General features: G+C 38.6%; 1 protein-coding gene across 1 annotated transcript in view; it reads right to left on the reverse strand.

Annotated features, from left to right (window-relative positions):
* Window positions 1-3852: 3852 nt before the first annotated feature.
* LRRC8C (leucine rich repeat containing 8 VRAC subunit C) overlaps window positions 3853-23494 on the reverse strand; it is an 87338-nt gene continuing 67696 nt past the window's right edge. The window contains exon 3 of the mRNA XM_008960481.4: window positions 3853-8598. Within this exon, the coding sequence (XP_008958729.1) occupies window positions 6325-8598 (2274 nt within the window). The 3' untranslated portion in view covers window positions 3853-6324. The remainder of the gene's footprint in view (window positions 8599-23494) is intronic.

Consider the following 23494-nt stretch of genomic DNA (forward strand, 5'->3'; position numbering starts at 1 on the left):
TGGAGGAGATAAAAAATGTAAAACTTAGAGGTTGCCTTTTTTGTGTCACTTTCCCTGAGATGTCTTTTACCTGAGACTAATAAGGATTGAACCAAACAGTATTTTTTTAATGGCAAAAGTCCAGATGTAACTCGAGTTGAAATAATATTAATTCTGTAAAGGATTAAAAAATAAGGAGAAAGCCCATTTTCTACTTCTCAAACTTTATAACGGAAAAATTCCTGGATTAAAATAATTGGAATGGCCAATTTGGTTTAGATGTTTGATATCATTGCCTACCCTGTATCTTTTATGCAAAATATTCAAACTCTGGGAATATCCTATCACTTATGATATGCCTGATCATATAACTATTTTAATAATTTGTCCCTAAATGTGTTCAAATATGTTTAAATGTGAAACCTACAGTATAGTCTGCATTCAAACATCTATGCTCACACAAAATTATGTAGTTAATGAACAGCTTTCACTTTTTTCCTACTTGCAAATTTAGGATGACATTCAAACTTACATTCAGAAATATGTGGGCCTTGTGCTCTGACCGTGTAAATACTCCACTGAGTCTCAAATGAACTTTAATAACTTCCTTTTTATGCATTTACTTCTTCACCCAAACGAAAAGCTTATGTTGCTAGCCAATAATAACTAAACCAATTTAAAATTTTTCAGAGTTTATCTCAATACTCTGTGTAAGTGAAAGGACTAGAAGATGGGACAGTGGAGAATGGCAGTGGGCAGTTTTTTCTGTACGTGCAGATTGCACTGAAATCGCCAGATGTCTCTAATCTATTGCATTCCCTAGCTCGTTTCCAGAATTTCTCCAGAGCTCTCACATGATCTCTTCTAATTTGTGCTACTCACACTTACATAGCCTCTCCCATCACACTCACCACCCTTCCTTATCTCAACAATCCTTCTCCAGAGGGCTGATGATCAGTAAAATAAACACTATTATTAATAAAAATGTGTAAAGGGACTATTTAACTTTGAAAATTACCCATCATTTCTTATGCGTAAGTGGTCATAAAGTTTCCTTGTAGAGGGCTTCCCTAAGCCTGGAGTGAATGTGGTTAATTAGAGGAGGCCTCCTAGCTGTGCAGGATCATGCTGATTCCTTTAAGTAACCACAGTCATTACTATAAGACTATTTACTGAAAGCTGAGCTGGATAGCCACTGTACAATCTGATCTGGCAAATGTACAGAAATTGCACTCCAGATTACATATGAAGGCACTAATTACCCAAATGAAACTCCAGGGGCACCTTAGGTAGATACAGTAGACTGAATTAAGGAAGGAAATAATTAGTCACAATTACAGAAACTAGCTCAACACAAAGTGAAAGAATGCATGCAGCTTATTTCCTGCAGAGAAAAGGGAGCTTTAGTAATAGTTTAAGAAATGCAAACGATAAACATGATTTCTAAAAATGAGTAAGAGAGGGACAAATATCTATTTTAAGTTATAAAAATGACTTTATTTTTCTGTTTCTATGTACTACATATCCAAATAACATTAAGACATTTTATCATGAATTTGCACTATGACAAATCAACTTTCAAGCATTTTCTTGACAGTTTTAGAGGTTTTGCCAGCTTTTGACATACATACAGACAGAGTAAACAAGAGGAAAAAAGAAAACTTAGTGAGCACATAAGTCATGGAGTTTGAGCTCCAATAAAAATATTCATTAAAGAGGAAGAATAAGGTGGGGGGTGGAGAGAGGTATTCCGAAGAAAGAAACAAATTTACATCACATTAAAAACCATGCATAGGAACTGTTATCAAACACAGCCAAGAAATTAAGTTTTCCAAATTTATATACCCCCCTTTCAAGGTATTCTGATAAAAAAATTCCTTTGGGCAGGGGGAGATCCTCCTCCACCTTTCAAAAATGAACTTAAGGATGCTACCTTTATCGGTGAGTGACTTTGGGAAGATGGAATGAGTGGATGCTTAGTTTGGATGGCTGGCAGGAAACTTTCAGAAGCATGTCACTGAGGCCTAAATCTTATAAAATCATGGCAGGTCTGGTGAAGACTATCCAAGGTTTCTTGCAATGTTTCTAAGTAGAAAGAAAAGATGAGAAAATTTTCTTGATCTTTTAAGCAGTCTGCTAAGAACCAAGCTGTTTAACTAATTTGTTTTGCTAACTTGAGGTTAGTATGGAATGCTATCCTGAGTTACTAAGAGCTTAATAAAATTTGACTGTTTGAATCACATTATCACATTCAGAATTCATAGGATAATGTTAATTGAATCTTAATTTAGTCTCTAAAAACAAAGTGGAATTATATTCAAATTGACTTTATCTGTTCACTACTAAGTATGCTGACACTTTTCATAATGATGGATTAGGAATCTTTGCTGCTTAAATATATCATTTCTATTGATCAGGTATTTGGTATGAAATTAGATTAGAGGTAAAAGAAACTACTTAAAGAATGAATTTTTCTTATAATAGAAAATAAATAACAGCACAACCCTTCTTGGGGGAAGTGTTAATAAGAGATGTAAAGATTTTGTTTTTTCTTTTTTGATATCAGAAATCCTGAAATAGCATACTGTAAGAATTTGGACTTCACTTAACCCAAGTAAATACAAGGAAGATTTTTGTCTAAGACCCTCTCCACAAAGACAACTTGAGAGCCAGGTAACTGGCTACATCTGAACAAAATACTCATAGCAGGTATGTTTTCCAGGTCTTTCTGAAAAAGCAGTACCTACTGCATACGATGCAATGTAAATTGTTGAAACTCCTTGAAAGAGATGGGAAATACAATGGCAGGGGAAGGGGTGGGTGAAGAATAACTTACACTTGAAATAAGAGATTTCACTGTATCAAGAATCTTTATATTAAAAGAGCTGCATTAAAAACAAAAGCAAATCAAACCCAACACATAATGAGAAAATGCAATAATTTCTGAGGTGTGGTCTTCTTTGGTGAGTTCCACTGGGATATATTTATATGCTCTCTTTCAACCAGGCCATCACCAAACAATTGTTTGTTCTGTACTTAACAATTAAAACTGACAAAAAGACTTTTTCATCATGAGCTTCAAGCAGCCATAGGAGTTAAGAACACATATGGTGCTTTTATATTTACACAAGCAATTTCTCATGAGTCCTATAGAGATTGGGGAAATAGAGCTATAATAGTTATTCCTTTTTAGAAAGAGCACTTGTAAAATACAGAAAGTGGTTAGATAAATATCCCTCTATACAGAACTGATCAGTTAAAGAACTTTAGAAAAGCCAGCAGTTCATTACCTGAGTTTCCCAGTTAAGGGCTAACTAGTAATTAAATGTTTTTTTTACTTAAGAAAGTGAACAAAAACTTACAATATTAAAAGGGGCCAGTGTCAGAAAATTTAGACTCAAAATTAAGTTTGAGACTTTAGAAGGTTTATAAAATCTAATAGGAATATCTATGAATTTTCCTTCCTAGTTAAAACATGAAGTCACAGAACTATACTGACTTACTAGATGTTATCAAAACTTAGGTTGGGAGTCAGCCTGCAAAATCACTAAAAAACAAATCAATATTTTTTTGGAATTTTGAGCAAATTTTTACAAGTGATAAAAATGAATTATTAGTGACCTCGGTTATGAACCCATATGAGATTTTTAGTTAACACCAGATAAAGACTTCAGCATAAGCGTGATTTTTAACCTGAAGAGATCCCTTTTGAAGGGTAATATAGAAAATAACTATAAATTTTATCCAGAAAAATAGTGCACCCAGTGTTTTGCCAGCAGTTACCTAAGCTTGCCTTTCGACGAGGTATTTTTGTCATGCTCAACCATGGACAATCAGCCAACAAATTATTTGTTTAAAACAGATAGGGCTATGTTTCTTTTTTTTTTTTTGAGACGGAGTCTCGCTCTGTCGCCCAGGCTGGAGTGCAGTGGCGCGATCTCGGCTCACTGCAAGCTCCGCCTCCCGGGTTCACGCCATTCTCCTGCCTCAGCCTCCCGAGTAGCTGGGACTACAGGCGCCCGCTACCACGCCCGGCTAATTTTTTGTATTTTTAGTAGAGACGGGGTTTCACCGTGTTAGCCAGGATGGTCTCGATCTCCTGACCTCGTGATCCGCCCGCCTCGGCCTCCCAAAGTGCTGAGATTACAGGCGTGAGCCACCGCGCCCGGCCAGGGCTATGTTTCTAAATACAACACATTATTCAAACTCAGGATTCCAACACTATTCTGAAATTGAATACTTTATCATACAAGAACTATAACCATGTTATTATTCTGAGCACATTATTTCAATTCCAGGTCTAAATTAATCAGCAAAATCACCATTCTAAAACATTAACATAGAGCAGAAACGTAAAGCACTTTGGTCTGTATAATTAGATTATTAAACAAATCGAAAGAATCTCTTTCCCTAATGCTTCACCTCATGATGTAAAGTTGAAAACACAACTTAGGAACACATTTCTGAGGAGCAATTCCCAACATTTGTTTCTGTATACAACTCAAAGCAGCACTGAGTAAATTCACCCAAAGAGCAATTTTAAAAAGCAACATTTTGAAAACCCAAAGCATCTTTCTACTTTCTTTCATTGTTAAGTCACAAAACTTACTAAGATCAGTCTAGAGCTCAGAAAATGGTCAATGTGAATTTGGTACATAAAACAAAGTTCTCATAATTAGTGGTTCTGGTTCTAGGTCAAGGGCACAAATAGTGTATTTCATTTTCCTGTTCTACTTGCTTAATAGTCAGTGAAATATTTTGCCCAAGAGCCCATGCTATGTTGGATTTTAATTACAAAGGTAAATAAAAGCTCTGCTGATGGTCAGGCAAAAATTATTGCTAAGCAACAACCACTTAGCAATTTATTCACACTTTAACGAACAATTTTAGATGAGATACATATTTTAAGCCAGAGAGCAGATGGAGTTCCCGTGCTTGTAGCACTAGTTCACAGCAAGGGCAGGCTTGAGGGAAATCGATTAATATCCAGTCATCCCTCGGTATCATGGGGAATTGATTCCAGGATGCCCTCGAACACCAAAATCTGAGGATGTTCAAAATCCTTGACATAAAATGGTGCAGAAATTGCATATAACCTATGCACATCCTCCCATATACTTTAAATCATCTCTAGGTAATTTATAATACCTAAAACAATGTAAATCCTATTTAAATAGTTGTTACGCTGTATTGTTTAGGGAATAATGACAAGGAAAAAGTCTGTACATATTCAGTACAGACACAACTTTCTTTTTGAGTATTTTCCATCTACAGTTGGTGGAATCCACAGATGCAGAACCCACAAGTACGGAAGGCTGACTGTATATATAAGTGGATTATTTTGTGTAACAGGCAAAATTTGAATAGATTACCACTGCCACACTGTTCTGAGAAAAGGAGAGGGCCTCACTGGAGCACACCAGCTCTTTAACAGGGTGCTTTAGTAAATTTTTTTCCATCTGATGCAGCTGCATATCAAGATATGAAAGATGATTAAATTACTCAAAAACCAGGCTTCTAATTCTATCATTTTAAAATTTAATTATCTATTAGAATATTAAAATAAATCTAGGTTCTCCAAAGTTGTTCACCAGTAATACACAGCAGTATTGAGATTAAGGTGGGAGGAGCCTTTGTATTTAGGTTTTAAATATTTTTAAAATGTTGGTAAAATGCAAATAAGTTAAATGATAAAGGCCTAATTCAAACATACCAGCTACTAAAGATTATTTTCTTCACTCACAAAAAACCTTGCCTAAGGATAACAATAACTGTCAGGTATATGAAATAACACAGTTTAGGGTTTTGTTGGAGGCAGGGGAACATTTAAAATACTCTATGACAATGCACTTATGTGAAGTTCCACTGAATGAAGGTCTTGGCCAATGGAGAAGGCAGCTGGTATTAAAATAACTAGCACAGATTCCTTGATACACACACAATGAAAACAAAAATAAGAACCCTGTACAGGTGTAAACAAGTTAAAAACGGCCTTGGCAAAATATCTTCCCCTATTTAAAAAATGCCAAAAAGCATGCAACTTATAATTCCCTCCTTTCCACAAGAATGAACTAAAAAACAAAAACAAAAAACCAAATGGAACTATCTCTTTCTGTCAGTAGATAATAGATACATTGTGTTTCAAGACAAATAAAACTTCAAAATATTAATATTGAAAAAATACAATTAAATTTTTATTAAAAATACATACTCCTTACGCGATCTTTGTGTACATTTTGTTTTGTGTGAAAAGGAAAAAAAAATAGGAAAGGCATTAAGACTACCTAATTATTTATACTGTATTTGGTAGAAGCGTGTTTCAGTCAAACTTTAACGAAAAATAAGTTATTCTGTTTTCATTTGCTCCCGGACGTCAGAAGGCAGAGTTTCAAACAGAGCATCTTCTACAACTAAACCAGCTCGCTTCAGAGCCCGACAGTCACCCAGTTCAGGAGGGAGGATTTCAAAGTGATTACCTTTTACATCTAAGTAGGAAAGAAATAGCAAATTTCCAATTTTCGGTGAAAGTACAGATAGGCTGTTTTTCCCAATCTTCAGAGTTTTAAGTTTCTTGCAGAAGTAGAGTTCATCTGGAAGGCTTTCCACTTTGTTACATGTGATGGAAAAATACTGTAAACTTTGTAGAACTCCAATTTCAGGGGGGATAAATCGAATGTCATTGTACGATAAGTCCAAGTATCGGATCTTGTTGCATAGGAAGAGGTGGGAAGGCAGCACCTCTATTTTATTGTGACTAAAGGACAGGCGTTCCAGGCTGGTGAGTTTCTTTATATGCTCTGGGATGTAGGTGATGCTGTTATGCCACAGTTTTAGCACTGTCAACTTTCTTAAGTGCTGAAAGCTAACGATTTCTTCTATAGATTTCAGATTGTTTTCCTTCAGGTCCAATTCCTGGAGGCTGAGTAGGCTGAACACAGCATGAGGAATACGCTCCAGGTCACAGTGGACCAGCTCCAGCTCTGTCAGATTGGTCATCTTCTTTAAGTTGTTGAGCATCACCAGCTTGGTGCCATCATTATGTATGCACATCTTCTGGAGATGGCTGGAAACATCAACCACTGCCTGAGGGATTTTGGAAACGTTGCTTTTGATAGAGAGAATTTTAAGGCTTTTGAGATCCCGCAGAGACTCAAGGGTGACATTTCTGGAAATATCATGACTTAGAGAGCCAACTAGGTACAGCTCTTCCAGATTTCGGAGCCCATACATCCAGGGGGGGAGTTCCCTCATGTCATCAAACTTGACGCTCAAGACCTTGAGGTTTTCCTTCAGGAAAGAGAGCGCCGCACTGTGGATTTTGACAGAACACTGGTGCAGAGAGAGCTCTTGAAGATTGTCTAGCTGTGCAATGGTGGCTGGTATCATTACGTTCTTAATGATTTCAAGTTTTAGAGATTGCAACTCTGTGATTTCAAAAACAGTGTCTGGAAGGCCAGAGAGCATGATAAGAGGCAATTCCAGTCGATTATGGGCATTTGTCTGTAGCTTCTGCCTCAGTTTATCAGGAGTCCATTCGTTATTTAAGTTCAGCTGCTTTAATTTGTTTTCACTGACTTCAGACAGGAACACTGCAAATCTCTTGGAATAGAGAGGGTCATACTGATCTATCATATGAAGCATAAAAGCAAAGTCATTTTTCACATCTGGAATATCATCAATTCCAGTCTCCTGACGGACATACTCAAAGGAATATTCCCGTAGAGAACGGTAGAACAGCCAGTATAAGGTATAAAGGCACGTCAATCCATAGATACTAACAAAGCACAGATAGCAAAAGGACAGTTTTGAGAACAAGTGTGCCATGGTATGATTGCAAGAAAAGTTTTTATATCCAGTCATGTCCTGAATGTCCACATTACAGTCCACTGTAAACTGGACCTTGGAAACCAGAGCACTATTATATGCAATGATGATTAGGAATTTGATAACTTTAAGTACAGTCTGGCGAACATACATGGCATATAGAATATCACCTTCTTCCACATGCAGCCTGAACTTCTTCACCTTCTCAAATAAGGCCTTAGCCTGCTCACCTTCCTTTTTATCCAGAGCCCCTGCAGTGGATTTATCAACTACAAACTTCTCAGGAATGGACTTTAAAGACTGAGAGTTGACCAGGCTGCCTTCTGGACCAGATTGGATGGTGTTGGACCTGTTCATGTTGTTCTTCCTGTTGTCCTTTTCTTCTGAGTCCTCCCCAGACACTTCAGATAAAGCCCGTGTGGTCCAAGGAGAGTCAAAACACTTCCCCAGAATGGAGATGAAATGTTCTATTTTGGAGCTGGAGCCAGGGAATTTGAACCAAAAGTTACTGCAGAGCATAAAGACCAGGGTATGGATGAGGACAAGGTAAGGGAAATACTTGGCATACCAGTGGAGGGCTCGCTCATAACACATCTGATTTATAAAGCTGTACTGCTGAAGGTCCAAATCTGTCTTCAGGCCTTTCATTTCCACAGTGATGGGGTTAGCAGGAGATGGTTTAGGTGGAGGCAGTGGAGTGGTACTGGCAACTGCTTGAGAGACATTCGAAAGGGAAGAGTGGTTCTGAGCAGGCTGCACTCTTTTCGGAAGGCAGATTATCTTGTCTTGCATGACCTGAAACACGGAAATAATATTTTCAAATTATATTACTCAAAGAGCTTTCATAATGTCATTACTGCAAAGAAAGCAGCAGTAACATCCAATAAATGTCCATTTCCTCTGCCTGGAGAATACAACGTTCAATTCCAGCATCAAGATTTTATTCTTAGCTCATATATTGGAAAAATGAAATATCTGACTTTGTTCATCATGTCTAAGTTATGACATAAAACAGTGGTTTTTCAGGTCATAGAACAACTCACAAGAAAATAAATATTTAGGGAACATTCATGTATTTTTAAAAAATTAGCAGCCAGGCGCAGTGGCTCACAACTGTAATCCAAGCACTTTGGGAGGCCAAGCCGGGTGGATCACCTGAGGTCAGGAGTTTGAAACCAGCCTGGCCAACATGGAGAAACCCTGTCTCTACTAAAAATACGAAAATTAGCTGGGCATGGTGGTAGGCACCTGTAATTCCAGGTACTTGGGAGGCTGAGGCAGGAGAATTGCTTGAACCCAGGAGGTGGAGGTTGCAGTGAGCCGAGATCGTGCCATTGCACTCCAACATGGGCGACAAGAACAAAATTTTGTCTCAAAAAAAAAAATTATCAATTCTCTCACTGGATTCTGGGAGAATCAGTCATCAGTCTGGGAAGTATATCATCTTCTCAGACTCAATCTTGAGTTAGATGTCCTCAAAGATTGTATCAGTCTGTGTATGAGAAGCAGAAACATAAGAAGGAGGAACTATGAAAGGAATTCCTGTCTTGTTTTCCCCTTCTTTTTCTACACATATTCTAGACTGTATGTATAGATCAATATGAATGAATTTAATGGAAATTTTGCTAAGCTTCTATAAAAACTCTTCCTTCAGAGAGAGATAAAAAAATACAGAAGTGTTCAACAGTAAAATAATGGTTTAGATTTGCTAGCGTTACACACAAAATATTACATTGAGAACCACCATCCTTCTACCAACGTTTCAGTTTGTTGAAAAGAATATTAAGCTGTAAGAATGTCCAGCAGACTCAAAAAATTGCAATTTGGGAAAGAGAGAATGAATGCACCCTTTTTGAAGATAAGGTAGGATGTGACAGTATACACATTGAATCAACCTAGACGAATCGTCTTCAGGAGGAGGCCTATGTTAGTAGAACTCTATGAACAAAAAGTTGACATTTCAAAGGAAGAATAACCAAAGAGTATTCAGCAATGACATGTGGAATTAATAACGCAGGGAAAGTCTATTTGTACCTTAAAATGTCAAATGGCTGAAAATCCACAATGTTTAGTGATTCTGCACCAGCAGTGGTTAGTGATTTTGCAACATCAAAGTCCTTTACCTTGATTATAGGCATAGAAACTGAACCCGTTGTAAAGTGGTCTGCCATAGCATAGTAAGGTGACCACGAGCTGGTGACAAGGGAACTAGCAGCCTACCATATAGAAGCATGAGGCTGATGACAGAGTGAAGCACCCAACACTTAGTAAAGTGTCTGGTACATGGAAGACCACCAGTGTGTATTTTCTGAGAAAGGGAGTGAATCCAAAATTGCCAATAGTCCTTCTAGTTCAGGGTTGTATCAGTCTGGGTGTGCAGGACACCTCTTCTAGGGATGAAGATGAAGATGGTGATTATAGTGATGACAGCAGCAAACTTCTGTTGTGCTTAATATGCAGCTGACCGTCTTTTCATAAAGTCATGGGCATTAATTCTATTAATTGCCATCTTAATCGGATGACATCAAGTACTCTTATTATTTCCATTTTATAGATGAGGAGACTGAGGCATGGACTCAGGTTAAGTAACTTGCCTAATGTCATCTAGCTCAGAATCACTTAGACCCAGAGCCCATATTTGTATTTTCCTGAATGTCTAGGATTAAGCCAGAGGGATCCCAATTTGACTTTATCTTAACAAATTATTTTGCACAAACAAGTCACATTTTACAGAAAAGGCTTACTGCTTGCCATGTCCTATGCAGATAACAAGAAATGAGGCTGCGGGAAGAGAGGAGGTTTCACCACAAGATTTATAAAGTTCTGTCTTGGGAAGATAAAGCAGGGGGGCAACTATTTACTATTTAAATCAAAAGAATGCAGGTAAGAACAACAAATGTGATTGCATTTAGAGGATTTGGTGGCTACTGAGATGTGAGAATTCAGCAGTGGTCTTCAAACATTTCTATTACTTAGAGGAAAATGTTGAGTATGCCTACCCACTATATTTATGTCTTCCTATAGGTACTGCATATCCACATCAATCAATATGTCAAATAATCAAAAAGCTAACTTATTTCATGTTTAAAATAAATATAAAGAAAAGTTTTCACTTTTATTTCACATCTCAATGGAGCATTCATCATATTTCTCGGGATTCAAGCACCATACTTTGGAAACCCCTGGAATAAAAAACAAACAAACAAAACCACCAGGAGAAAGCCTAGACAAATACTAGACTATCTTGAAGAAACATAAAAGAGAAGGGCTTGGGATCATGTTCCAGATGCTTTCCTGTTCATGATCTCATTTAATGCTCCAACAACTTGGGAAGTAGGCAGAGGGAGGGGGCCAGAGATCAGCAGGGAAAAGGAATGTGCTTCCTTGAGCACATTCTTCAAGACTGACACCCTTGAACTATTGTTAATATGATATTGTTAATGATATGATGAAAATACAGGCCGGGTGCCATGACTCACGCCTGTAATCCCAGCATTTTGGGAGGCCGAGGCGGGCGGATCACGAGGTCAGGAGATCGAGACCATCTTGGCTAACACGGTGAAACCCCGTCTCTACTAAAAACACAAAAAATTAGCCGGGCGCGGTGGCGGGCGCCTGTAGTCCCAACTACTGGGGAGGCTGAGGCAGGAAAATGGCGTGAACCCGGGAGGCGGAGCTTGCAGTGAGCCGAGATCGCGCCACTGCACTCCAGCCTGGGCGACAGAGCGAGACTCTGTCTCAAACAAAAAAAACCAAAAAAAAAACACACACAAAAAAACAAAAAAAACACAGAGGAATCAGGTAAAAGCAAGATTAAATAGAAGGTAAAAAGGGAGGCATCTTCTTAAGGTGCTAAGTCCCTGCAAAGCAACCAAGTGGGCCCCATTTCTGTACCCCTGCCTGAACCCTCCCCCGGGCTTGCTCCTAATGAAAGAAGATGGTGGACTTAAGGAACTTGGCTGCTGTACAGGATTTTAGGTTATGCACTGTACCAGGGTGCCCAGGTGAAGGGCAAGTGTAGGCTGAAATCTAGCTTGTGTACCTCTCACTCAGCTGTGTGCACTTGGGGTTATGTCCACACAGTGCAACTGCGTTTTTATATTTTGCACAAAAATGTCTAATTAGCTGGAATCTGCCATGCTGGAGAAGTAGGTCACATTCTCTCCATTCTACAGAAGAAGAAACTGACCAAGGTTCAGAAAACTTCAGTGACCTGCACAAGTTCACGCAGCTAGGAAATGGCAGAACAGGAATTTAAACCTGTCTTTTCTTTCCAGCCTAGTGTTCTTCCACCACTCCCCACATTCTTCTCATTTCACCTAGCTTCCGCTAGGATGGCTTTGTAGAGAACAGCCCAGCGTAGGAGGCTTAAACCACAGGCAATCTCCAGAAGTTCTGTTCACTCTTTTGACTTCATATTTCCCTTTCATTCCTTCGTGAAGATATTTTTTGAAGTGTGCCTACTCAAATCTCAGGAGAATAAAGACAGTAATCTATTTTCCAAAAGCTGTTAATCACCCAGAAATGAGCGCTGAGTAGAAAAAAAAAATACTGGAATCTAGTTACTAAGAACAGTAGCATCTCATGTTGCTGAGGGAACACATCACAAGAAGACTCCTGCAGAGAGGCAGCTCTGAGTAGAATTCCAAAAGAATGTGAGGGCTGGCTGTCAAATCCAGGACTACAAAAATAAATAGCCAGGTTAGGAGGTCCAACAGTAAACAGTATGAAGATTTAAACAGTGCAATAGCTATAAGAGAGAGGAAGTTACCCTCCATGTTAAATAGAAACTGTATTTCTGAACACTGCAATGTGGGGAAGAACTGGGAAAAGGATCAGTATTTTCAAAGAGAAAAATAAGAACAAAAATAAGGCAGGCAGCTTCTTCTTCTTTGTCTTCTTCTTTGTCATCTTCTTCTTCTTCATCTTCTTCTTCTTCAAAAGGTTAAACAGTGTTTTTGCCGTATCTTTGTAACAGCAGCCTGTGAGAATTAGGAAATTTTTGTTTTATCTGTCCTATCCTTTTGAGAAGTCTGCCTAATCAGACCTATACTTCACGTTTCTTTTTCTTTACCCAGTAATTTAAAGATCAGGGTGCAAAACAAGCCTTAAAGAAAGGCTGCAAAACAAATCTCAAAAGAATAGTTGTAGGGTTCCAGGCTGTTGGTACAGGACTAAGACAGAGTGCTTGGAGTAGGGGCAGGGAGAAAGTGCCCAACCGCATCCCCTTCTACAAAGCCTTGAGGTTCAGTGCATCACCAGCAGCTCATCCACACACATTATCACATGGAGCAATTCCACCATTTTCTTTCAAGGACAACTCTCAGCTGCCTTTGGAGGAAAAAGGCTTGAGAATGGAGTTACGTGGTGTCTTTATGTAGGAAGAGGGAGAGAAAAAGGGGGAAGAAACTGGGGGGAGAAGTGAAGAAAAAAATCAAAATGAACAAGAGAACCTCATCCAAAATGCATAAAAGTGAGAAAAGTTAATATTCTAAAAGCTGCTATAAGAATTCTGAGAATTCTTAGAATGAAATCATTTATGGAAAGGAAAATGTCTAAGTGAAGGAGGAGGAGAGGGACACAGAAGAATGAGACACTGAGAGCAAGGGTCAGATTAAGCCAAGGTACAAAGAGACAGCTAAACTGCCTACTTTACATTGGAGTGAACAGGCTTGGAAGTAGGAGGAGGTGAATCAGGAGAGCACGGACAGGTTAGAAGGGAAGAAGAAAATTAGGTCAAGCCATACAGCAGGTGGCTGGAGTATATGCTCATTATTTCTATTTTGAGATACAAATACCTTTCAATCTTTCTCAAATCTTTAGTAAAATCTGCTACACACACACACACACACACACACACTCACACACACACACACCAGCCACACCTTTTATGAATGCATTTTGTAGAAATCACAGCAAATTTCATGCTGGGATCAAAGCTGTACAGAGTTTACCTGGGCTGGGTAAAAATCTGTCATCTAAAGATTTCCATGGAAGCAGAAACTGGGACCATGGGAACCTAATCCTTCCAGGAACCTGCTGGGGGCATTAGACTGGGGTGTGACCCAATATCCTCTGGATCTGTTTTTTTTTTTTTTAGATGGAGTCTTGCTCTGTCGTCCAGGCTGGAGTGCAGTGGCGCGATCTCAGCTCACTGCAACCTCCGCCTCCCGGGTTCAAGTGATTCTTCTGCCTCAGCCTCCCAAGTAGCTGGGACTACAGGTGTGTGCCACCACACCCGACTAATTTTTGTATTTTTAGTAGAGATGCGGTTTCACTATATTGGCCAGGCTGGTCTTGAACTCCTGACCTCATGATCCACCCGCCTCGGCCTCCCAAAGTGCTGGGATTACAGGCATGAGCCACAGCGCCTGGCCTATCCTCTGGATCTTTAGGAACGACTGACATCCAGGAGTATAAAATACTCCTCAAGGCTTCCCAATTAAAGTCCTTGGAGAAAAAAATGTACACATAAACTTGTTCCACGACTGTGATAATATCTATGCAGTACTTATGGAAAAGAAACCCAAGGGTTGCAATAATTGGTTAAATGGATTCACTAAAATTTGGATTCTTCAATTCTGATCTGCAAATCATCATGTTGAGAAAACACAACAGCTATTTTTGAAAAGATAAAAGAGGATCTTGAAGATCCTTCCTCAATTCTAAGGTCAATGAAATAAGCTGAATTTCTTGCTTTTGCTTTCTATGGGGGAGGGGAAGGGTTTCAAGGGAAGCATAGGCCAAAATTCAAGCTTCCTTAAAAAAGAAACAACCCGTCCAAACCTGCCTGAAAATGCTGTTCGAATCTAGGAATAGAAATCAAATGTTTTAAATTGTAACAATCAGATTTAGAGATGCACTGTAAGTGGAGTATGTGCATGCTCTATTGCATACTGAAATACCTTGAATGGTCAATGTGAAATTCGGGCCTTTTAATAGAAATTTTCACTATTTTAAGTCATAATATTTATGGCTACATTTTTGTATGATGTATGTTATTTAAGTCTTAGTCCTTTGTTAGAATCATTAAGACACATCAGGATGACACTTATTTAGGCAGTTGCCAGAAAAGTATGGAAGTGAAAAGCAGAACCCACCTGTGATAACTAGTTGAAAAGGTACCACATTTGCATGAATGAGACACCAAGGGGCTGAGGTTAAAACAAAATAAAACCACTTAGCTTCAGAGAAACTGCCTGAAATAACAAAGAACATATAAACAAAGGCAGCTTATCTATTACATGCCAGACATGTAGAACATAAATGCTGAATTCTGAGTGTGCCTCAGGAAAAGTCATTCTGCAGTAGTATCTACTATATGTCAGTTGTTATGTTTGGGATACCAACAAGAACAAAAAGCCCTTCAAAGTCAAGCACAGGAGTGAGACATATAAATCAGTAATTAGTGTGATAAGTGCTCAAATTTGTGCTTGTCTTTCACGATAAACTTTATCATCAGATTACGTAGATACAGGAAAAACAACCCTAGTAGTATTTTTATTGGGATCACTTTATAAGTTAAGAACTGACATGATGTTGATTCTTCCTCCTTATGGTGTGTGTTTTCACTTGTTTGCATCTAATTTTGTGCCTTTCAAGAGTGTTTTACAGTTTTCTCACATAGATTTTGTGCATTATTAAGTTATGTCTGTCTATGTATTTTATTTTTTTGCTACCATAAATCTGTCTTTTAAAAAAACCATTTATTTATTTATTTTTGAGACAGGGTCTTGCTCTGTTGCCAGGCTGGGGTGCAGTGGCGTGATCTTGGCTCACTGCAACCTCCACCTCCCGGGTTAAAGAATTTTCCAGCCTCAGCCTCCTGAGTGGCTGGGACCACGGGCCTGCACCACCATGCCTGGCTAATTTTTGTATTTTTTTGTAGAGATGGGGTTTTACCATGTTGCCCAGGCTGGTCTCGAACTCCTGTGTTCAAAACGATCCGCCCACCTCAGTCTCCCAAAGTGCTGGGATTACAGGCGTGAGCCACTGCACCCGGCCAAAACATTTATTTATTTATTTTATTTTATTTTATTTTTGGTTAATCCCTAAATTTCTTTATTATTATTATTATACTTTAAGTTTTAGGGTACATGTGCACAATGTGCAGGTTAGTTACATATGTATACATGTGCCATGCTGGTGCGCTGCACCCAGTAACTCGTCATCTAGTATTAGGTATATCTCTCAGTGCTATCCCTCCCCCCTCCCCCCACCCCACAACAGTCCCCAGAGTGTGATGTTCCCCTTCCTGTGTCCATGTGTTCTCATTGTTCAATTCCCACCTATGAGTGAGAATATGCGGTGTTTGGTTTTTTGTTCTTGTGATAGTTTACTGAGAATGATGATTTCCAATTTCATCCATGTCCCTATAAAGGACATGAACTCATCATTTTTTCATGGCTGCATAGTATTCCATGGTGTGTATGTGCCACATTTTCTTAATCCAGTCTATCATTGTTGGACATTTGGCTTGGTTCCAAGTCTTTGCTATTGTGAATAGTGCCACAATAAACATACGTGTGCATGTGTCTTTATAGCAGCATGATTTATAGTCCTTTGGGTATATACCCAGTAATGGGATGGTTGGGTCAAATGGTATTTCTAGTTCTAGATCCTTGAGGAATCGCCACACTGACTAGCACAATGGTTGAACTAGTTTACAGTCCCACCAACAGCGTAAAAGTGTTCCTGTTTCTCCACATCCTCTCCAGTACCTGTTGTTTCCTGACTTTTTAATGATCGCCATTCTAACTGGTGTGAGATGGTATCTCATTGTGGTTTTGATTTGCATTTCTCTGATGGCCAGTGATGGTGAGCATTTTTTCATGTGCAAAACATTTATTTTTAACACAGAAGGTAGAGTCCTCCCTTTCCCTTTTCCTATCCCCATTGCCATTCCTTCGTGAGCCTTGATAAGTTTGGTGTATACCATTCCAGATCTGTATCTGTGCATTTACATGTATATAATACATAAACAAATAAGATCTTACTATATGTATTGTTCCTGCACCTTGAGTTTTTCTCTTTCATGGTATGTCTTGGAGATGTTAATAGATTGGCACCTGGAGATCTACTTCATTCTAAGTGCCATGGAATTACATATTGTGGATGTGCTATAATTTACTGAAGACATTCCCATGATGACATGCATGTAGGGAGTTTTGCTACTAAAAAGTGTGTTAGTCTCAAAAGGTTACATACTATCTGATTTTACATGGCATTCTGAAAAATAGGACAGAGAGATGAGGACATATAACAGATCAGAGGTTAAAGGCTGAGGTTGGGGGGTTCATTGCAAAGGTCAGCACCAGGAATTCTTTGGGGTGTTGAGATTCTTCTGTATCCTGTTTGTGGTGGTGGTTACAAGAAACTGTGCATATTAGAAAACTCAAATATATACCTTGTTTAGATAAAGAGTGTATTCTTGAAGATGGGAGGGCTAAATGCTATCTAATATTAACATTACTCTACCAGCTTTTTTGGGTATTTGTGTTATATTATCTTTTAATCTCTATTTTTACTCTTATAATTTTTTTAGGTTTCTGCCTTTTGAATTTTTAAAAATCCAAACTAATCACCCTTTTCTAAGTGAACTTACTCCATTATTTTGCTCACTCATATTTGGATATTTGGACTTATTTCTAGATTTTTCGTTTTCATTTATACTTTTCTCTTCTCCTTCCTGCCTTCTGCTGCACTGCTTATTTTTTCTCTATCTCCTATTTCCCACCCAACCCCTTCTCAGCTGGTTAGGAAGATAGTGACTGTATTTCTGTTCTTCTAGATGTTATCTATAATTTCTTAAAATGTACAGTTAAAATTTTTAGTATCTCCACACCACTTCCAAGAATATGTTGTAACTACCCACTGAACTATACCAATTTGTTGTTCCCAGAGTTTGTTTTTGCTTTCTTTTGAAACTTTTTTTTTTACAATCTGTACTTGATTGTGTTTGTTTACATATTTATTAAATTATGAGTCACTAGTTTTCTTAGATCCTATAACTTCTCCCTGGGTTCATTTTCCTTTTGGTTGACGTATACACCTTAATAACTCTTAATAAAAGTCTGTGGATAGGAAACTCATATATCCTGTAAGACTGACAATTCCTATATTGCTTTCATTCTTCAGTAACTATTTGGTAAGTTATACAATTCTGTTTTGATAGTAATTTCCTCTCAGCATTTAAAAATATTATTCCATTTTCCCTGGCCTATATTTTTTCTGATGAGAAGCTTGCTGTCAGTTTGTGTTATTTAGTGCGCAATCTATCTTTAAGGTAGCTTTTAAGATTTTACCTTTAGTCTCAGGATTTTCTGCAAGTTCACTTTAATTTTGAATGTATGTGGATTAATCCTACTGCATATCTGGAGCTAAGGACTTGACTTTCTTTAATTTTGGGAAATTAAAGCAAATATTTCTTCAAATATTGCTCCATCCTTTCTTCCATTTTCTTCTACAACTCCTCTGAGATGTATGTCAGTGTCTCTCAGTCTGTCTTTCATGAGCGTGTGTTTTGATTCCTGTCTTTCTCTGTGCTGGGCTCTGGGTAAACTGAGAACTTGTTTAATTCATTACTTCTTTATGCTACTGAGTACAGTCCAGTTATTCTATCTGTTGATATTTTATAATTCATTGACTTTATTTCCAAGATTTCTAAATTTGTTATATCAGCTCTTAAGTCATATCTACCTACTTTATTGATTGATTGAGATAGGGTCTTGCTGTCTTGCCCAGGCTGGAGTGCAGTAGCATGATCATGGCTCACAGTAGCTTCAAAAATCCTGGGATCAAGTGATCCTCCCACCTCAGCCTGCCATGTAGCTGGGACTACAGGTGTGTGCCACCATGCCTGGCTAATGAAAAAAAAATTTATTTTTTATTTTTTAATTTTTATTTTTTTAGAGATAGGGTCTTGCCATGTTGCCCAGGCTGGTTTTGAACTCCTGGGCTCAAGTGATCCACCTGCCTCGGCCTCCCAAAGTGCAGGGATTACAGGTGTTCACCACGGTACCCGGCCCCTACTTTTTAAATGTTATGTCTTGATCTTTTTAACCACTCTCTTTATATTTATTTTAAATTCATTGTCATCTGGTTAAAACTTAATTTCATCTTGCATGAATCTGTGTTCCAACTGTTAATTTTGTTAATAGTCTTTCTTAACATAGTTTTTTTCATGTGTTCTGGGTGGTAGACGCATCCTGAGTAGGTGTATGTTTTCCACTGCTTCTCTTGAGTGTACTTTTGTGGTTTTCTGCACCCAGCCCCCAGCCCCCCAGAGTCCACCAATAGGTCTTATCATGGTATTTTGATGTTCCACTGTGATGTCAGGCCTCACAGAGTCAGTCTGCAAGACAGTGGACAGGCTGACTCAGTTTCTGGTGGACAGGCTGACTCAGTTTCTGGTTGGCAGGCACCTCAGATGCACACTTTCCTCTGAAGTACCGGCTCCAGCATCCAGTTCATCGCTATATTTTTTCAGCTTCTTTTTGGGAGTGAGGACTTTTGGTTTGAAACAGTGACCAGGCTCCAGTCTCTTATCTTGCTTGGTGCATTTATGGTTCTCTTTACTAGCAGGAGCTGAGCTCCTGGCTGCTACTGCTTAGTTTTGGATAAGAGCCCAGCAATTGATTCAGACCCATTCAGCGTTCCATTTGTGCTCCACAGAAATGCTCATCTTGCTTTGGGGTCTGTGTATGCATTTTTGTTATCTTTTTATATCTATCATGACTATACACATTGAACACAGGACTGTTTTGAATTGTAACACCTGTTTTACCATCTTTCGCAGATGTGTGTATCATAATACAAAAATTAGTCGAGACAAATTATTATGAAAAATTGTGTTGCTTGGGTAGTGCCACACAAGGTAAACTTATATGTCAAATTCCCTCCCCACCAAAAAGGCCGAATTTCTTTACACATGTTCCACCAACAGCATATGAAAATACTTACTTTCCTATATCCTCGACAATAAAGTCCACTGTTCTTTTTCTTTCTTTCTTTCTTTTTTGAGATGGAGTCTCACTCTGCCACCCAGGCTGGAGTGGAGTGCAGTGGTGCGATCTTGGCTCACTGCAAGTTCCGCCTCCCAGGTTCACGCCATTCTCCTGCCTCAGTCTCCCAAGTAGCTGGGACTACAGGTGCCCACCACCACGCCCGGCTAATTTTTTGTAGTTTTAGTAGAGACAGGGTTTCACCGTGTTAGCCAGGATGGTCTCAATCTCCTGACCTCGTGATCCGCCTGCCTCGGCCTCCCAAAGTGCTGGGATTACAGGCATGAGCCACCGCGCCTGGCCCCCTTGTTCTTTTTCTATGAACTATAATCCCCAAATTATTTCTCCAGCTTGAACCTGTTTTCTATTTTTATTTTTTATAGAGATGGGTTCTCACTGTATTGCCTAGGCTAGTCTTGAACTCCTGGGCTCAAGTGATCCTCCTGCCTTGGACCCCCAAAATGCTGGGATTACAGGCATGAGCTACCAGCTTGGACTTTAAAACACAGCTATGATTATATTGTTATAGGAAGAGGAAGTAAGAAAATTTGCAGTGTGTGATAAAATAGGTGGTACCATTCCAATATGTTAACTTGTGATCCAGATGTAGTCTTTAGATTGTGTCTTATTCTTTAAAAAGACAGTACTTTAACTTGGTTATGACAGATTTGATCCAAACAGGTAGAGTGGAGCCACAAAAAGGCAAGTGGCCAATATAAGGCAGTTAAGTTTATGCTTCATCCTCCCTCCACCTCATTGATTCAAATATAGGTAGTACCAAAGATTTCTACCCTGAAGTTGATCATCTAGACTTGCCCCCAGTCTGACGGAACAAACCAAGTTTTCCCTGTTGACCTAAGAAGGATATAGCAAAATCACATCCCAAAGATCTATTCTCCAGGGATTGTTCAGAGATAAGAGCAGGCTATCCTTTACCAACAGAAACATATTGAATACCTACTATCTACTATTAGGTTGGCATAAAAGTAATTGTGGTTTTTGCCATTGAAAGTAATGGCAAAAAACACAATTAGTTTTGTGCCAACGTAATACATGCTAAGCGTCATAGGAAAACCAAAGAGGCATAGCCAGTATTTGCTGTTCTAAAAGCACTTGCAATCTTGCTAGAGGGACATAAACAGCCACATGAAAAATCAAACGAGAGCACAAATATGGCAATATCTACAGTAAGAGCTCAGGCTTGGAGTAAGCAGGGTAGGCTTGGCGGAGTAGAAGGAACTTCATTTGGGACTTGAAGCTACTAGGTTAGAGCCTGTGGTTCCAGAGGCAGGAGCAAAAGGATGCATTTGGGGAGAGAGAGGGAGAAAGACTGAAAAGATGGAGTGTCACTCTTCTTTTCTGAGGTAGACCCATTTCTCCTGGGCAAAGGGATAAAAATAGAAGGGAAAGGAATTAATTTTCATGTCACTAAGTTATCAGTTAATGTACAAACTTGACTAAGCACTTTCCCCAAGATACAAGATGCTAGAGGACAAAGAAAGCACTCGTTGTCCAAACGCATGAGATTGATTCCCCTCATCAGTGATAGAATTAACTCTGAAAATGTAGACTGTGTTTCAAGGCTGAACTATTGAAAATATTTTAAGTACAAAAAATGTTGGTGAGAATGAGAATGAAAAGGAACTGAAAAGGCAGAGTAGATGGCTCTGAAGGAGTGAATATTTAAATGCTTTCATTCTTAGCAAATGTCTTATTCACAACTCTTGCTGTGCACTATGTCGACTATAAGCATATTTGGGGGCAATCGCCACAGGAGCACAGAAATAGACATCTATGAGAACCACACATGCTGCATCACTATCATCAGGACGAACACCGTCCTTGTCTCCAACAGAAATGGAAAAGCAAAACTGCAAGTATGTGGCATCATTTCCTGTTTGCTGTGCACATGCTCTCTTCTTTTCTTCTACTTTTTAAAAAGACTTTTTAAATTTTCTTGGAGCAGCTTTAGGTTCACAGCAAAATTGAAAGGAAGGTACAGAGATTTCCCATATGCTCCCTACCTCCATCCATGTATAGCCCTCCCCATTATCACCAAGCTCAACCACAGTGGTACATTTGTTACAATCGATGAACCTACATTGACACATCACTGTCATCCAAAGTCTACAGTTACCTTGGGGTTCACTCTTGGTGTTGGATAAAGATTTGGACAAATGTATAACAACATGTATCCATTGTAATATCCTACAGAGTAATTTCACTGCCCTAAAAGTCTTCTGAGCTATACCTACTTATCCCTCCCCTCCTTTGTACTTTCTAAGCAACAACTGATATTTTACTGTCTGTAGTTTTGCCTTTTCCAGAATATAATACAGTTGGAATCATACAGCATGTATCCTTTTAAGATTAGCTTCTTTCACTTAGCAATGTACATTTAATGTTCCTCCATGTCTTTTCATGGCTTGACCGTTTTTTTTTTAATTTTTTATTTTTAGCACTATATAGCATTCCATTGTTTGGATCATCTCTCTCTCTCTCTCTCTCTCTCTCTCTTTTTTAATTTCTTTTTTTTTCCACCTTCGGGACTTGTCTGAATCTCCCTTATTTTTAATGATGATGATGCTTAACATTTATATCATGGCCAGGAAATAACACACTGTACAGGGAGGAAGTTTACACCCATATAGTAAAGTGAGAGAAAAACCAGTCTAAGGCAAACTGCCAAAGTCTAAGGTATTTACAAGAGCAGAGTAAAAGGTCTGTTTTTATTAGTTGCCTATTTCTCCAACAGCAATAGGAAAGGGAAAAAAAAAATCATACCTTGGCACATTTGAGGCATGGAGTGCTTGGGGAAAAAAATCCAAGGGATTGAAGAGATAAGTTCATTAAAACTTAGATTTCTGAACTTATGGATTTTCTCAGTGGTAAAGTATAATGGTACTTTTATACAGGTTTTATTAATACATAATTAAAGGCTAGTATCAAGTGAAACTCCTTGAGTTATGCACCGTGAGAAATGCCTGAGGAACATTAAATGTCACTGATAGAAAGATTAAGCACTAAAAAAGCTACAGCATATCTTAAGTCATTATACAGAACAAATAACAGTATAAGGACCAGTAAGCTCTTTAAAGATAGACACGATGCTTAGTTTTCATTGCCTGGCACAAAGTAGGTATGCAATAAATATGAAGTGAACAAATAAAATAAACACTGTCCCCCATATCCCTAAGGAGGAACAAACCACAGCTAAGGCAAGCATATGCATTCATATATTCAGATGCCAGAGAACATCTGGAAATATTTGACCTCTAGCTACCTTCCTCTGACATGAAACAATTCGTTTTGCACACTCTCCTAACTGCCAAGTGATATCAGTCTAGTGATTCCTAAAGCCAGAGTTAAGTGCTAACTCATTTAAGAGACACAAAGAGAGTACCAGATTTGGGACACATGGTCTGTTTATTCCTAGGTAAAAAAGAAACCATCATATCCACATTAGAATCATGTCTACATTTTGAAATTTTGCTTAGTAAATACGATTCTCCTATCACTGTAAATATTGACATACTAACTTTTCTGAGGGTGGGAATGACAATACATACTATTAATGTTCATTTTTTTAACCCTTCATTAAACTGAAGGTTTCCAGCCATCAAGGATGCTTTTATTACCTCTATCTTGGTTGTATCCACATTGTTTTTTTCCCCTCTTCTTTTGAAGAA

The sequence above is a fragment of the Pan paniscus genome, chromosome 1 (assembly GCF_029289425.2).
Source record: "Pan paniscus chromosome 1, NHGRI_mPanPan1-v2.0_pri, whole genome shotgun sequence".
NCBI classification, from domain to species: Eukaryota; Metazoa; Chordata; class Mammalia; order Primates; family Hominidae; genus Pan; species Pan paniscus.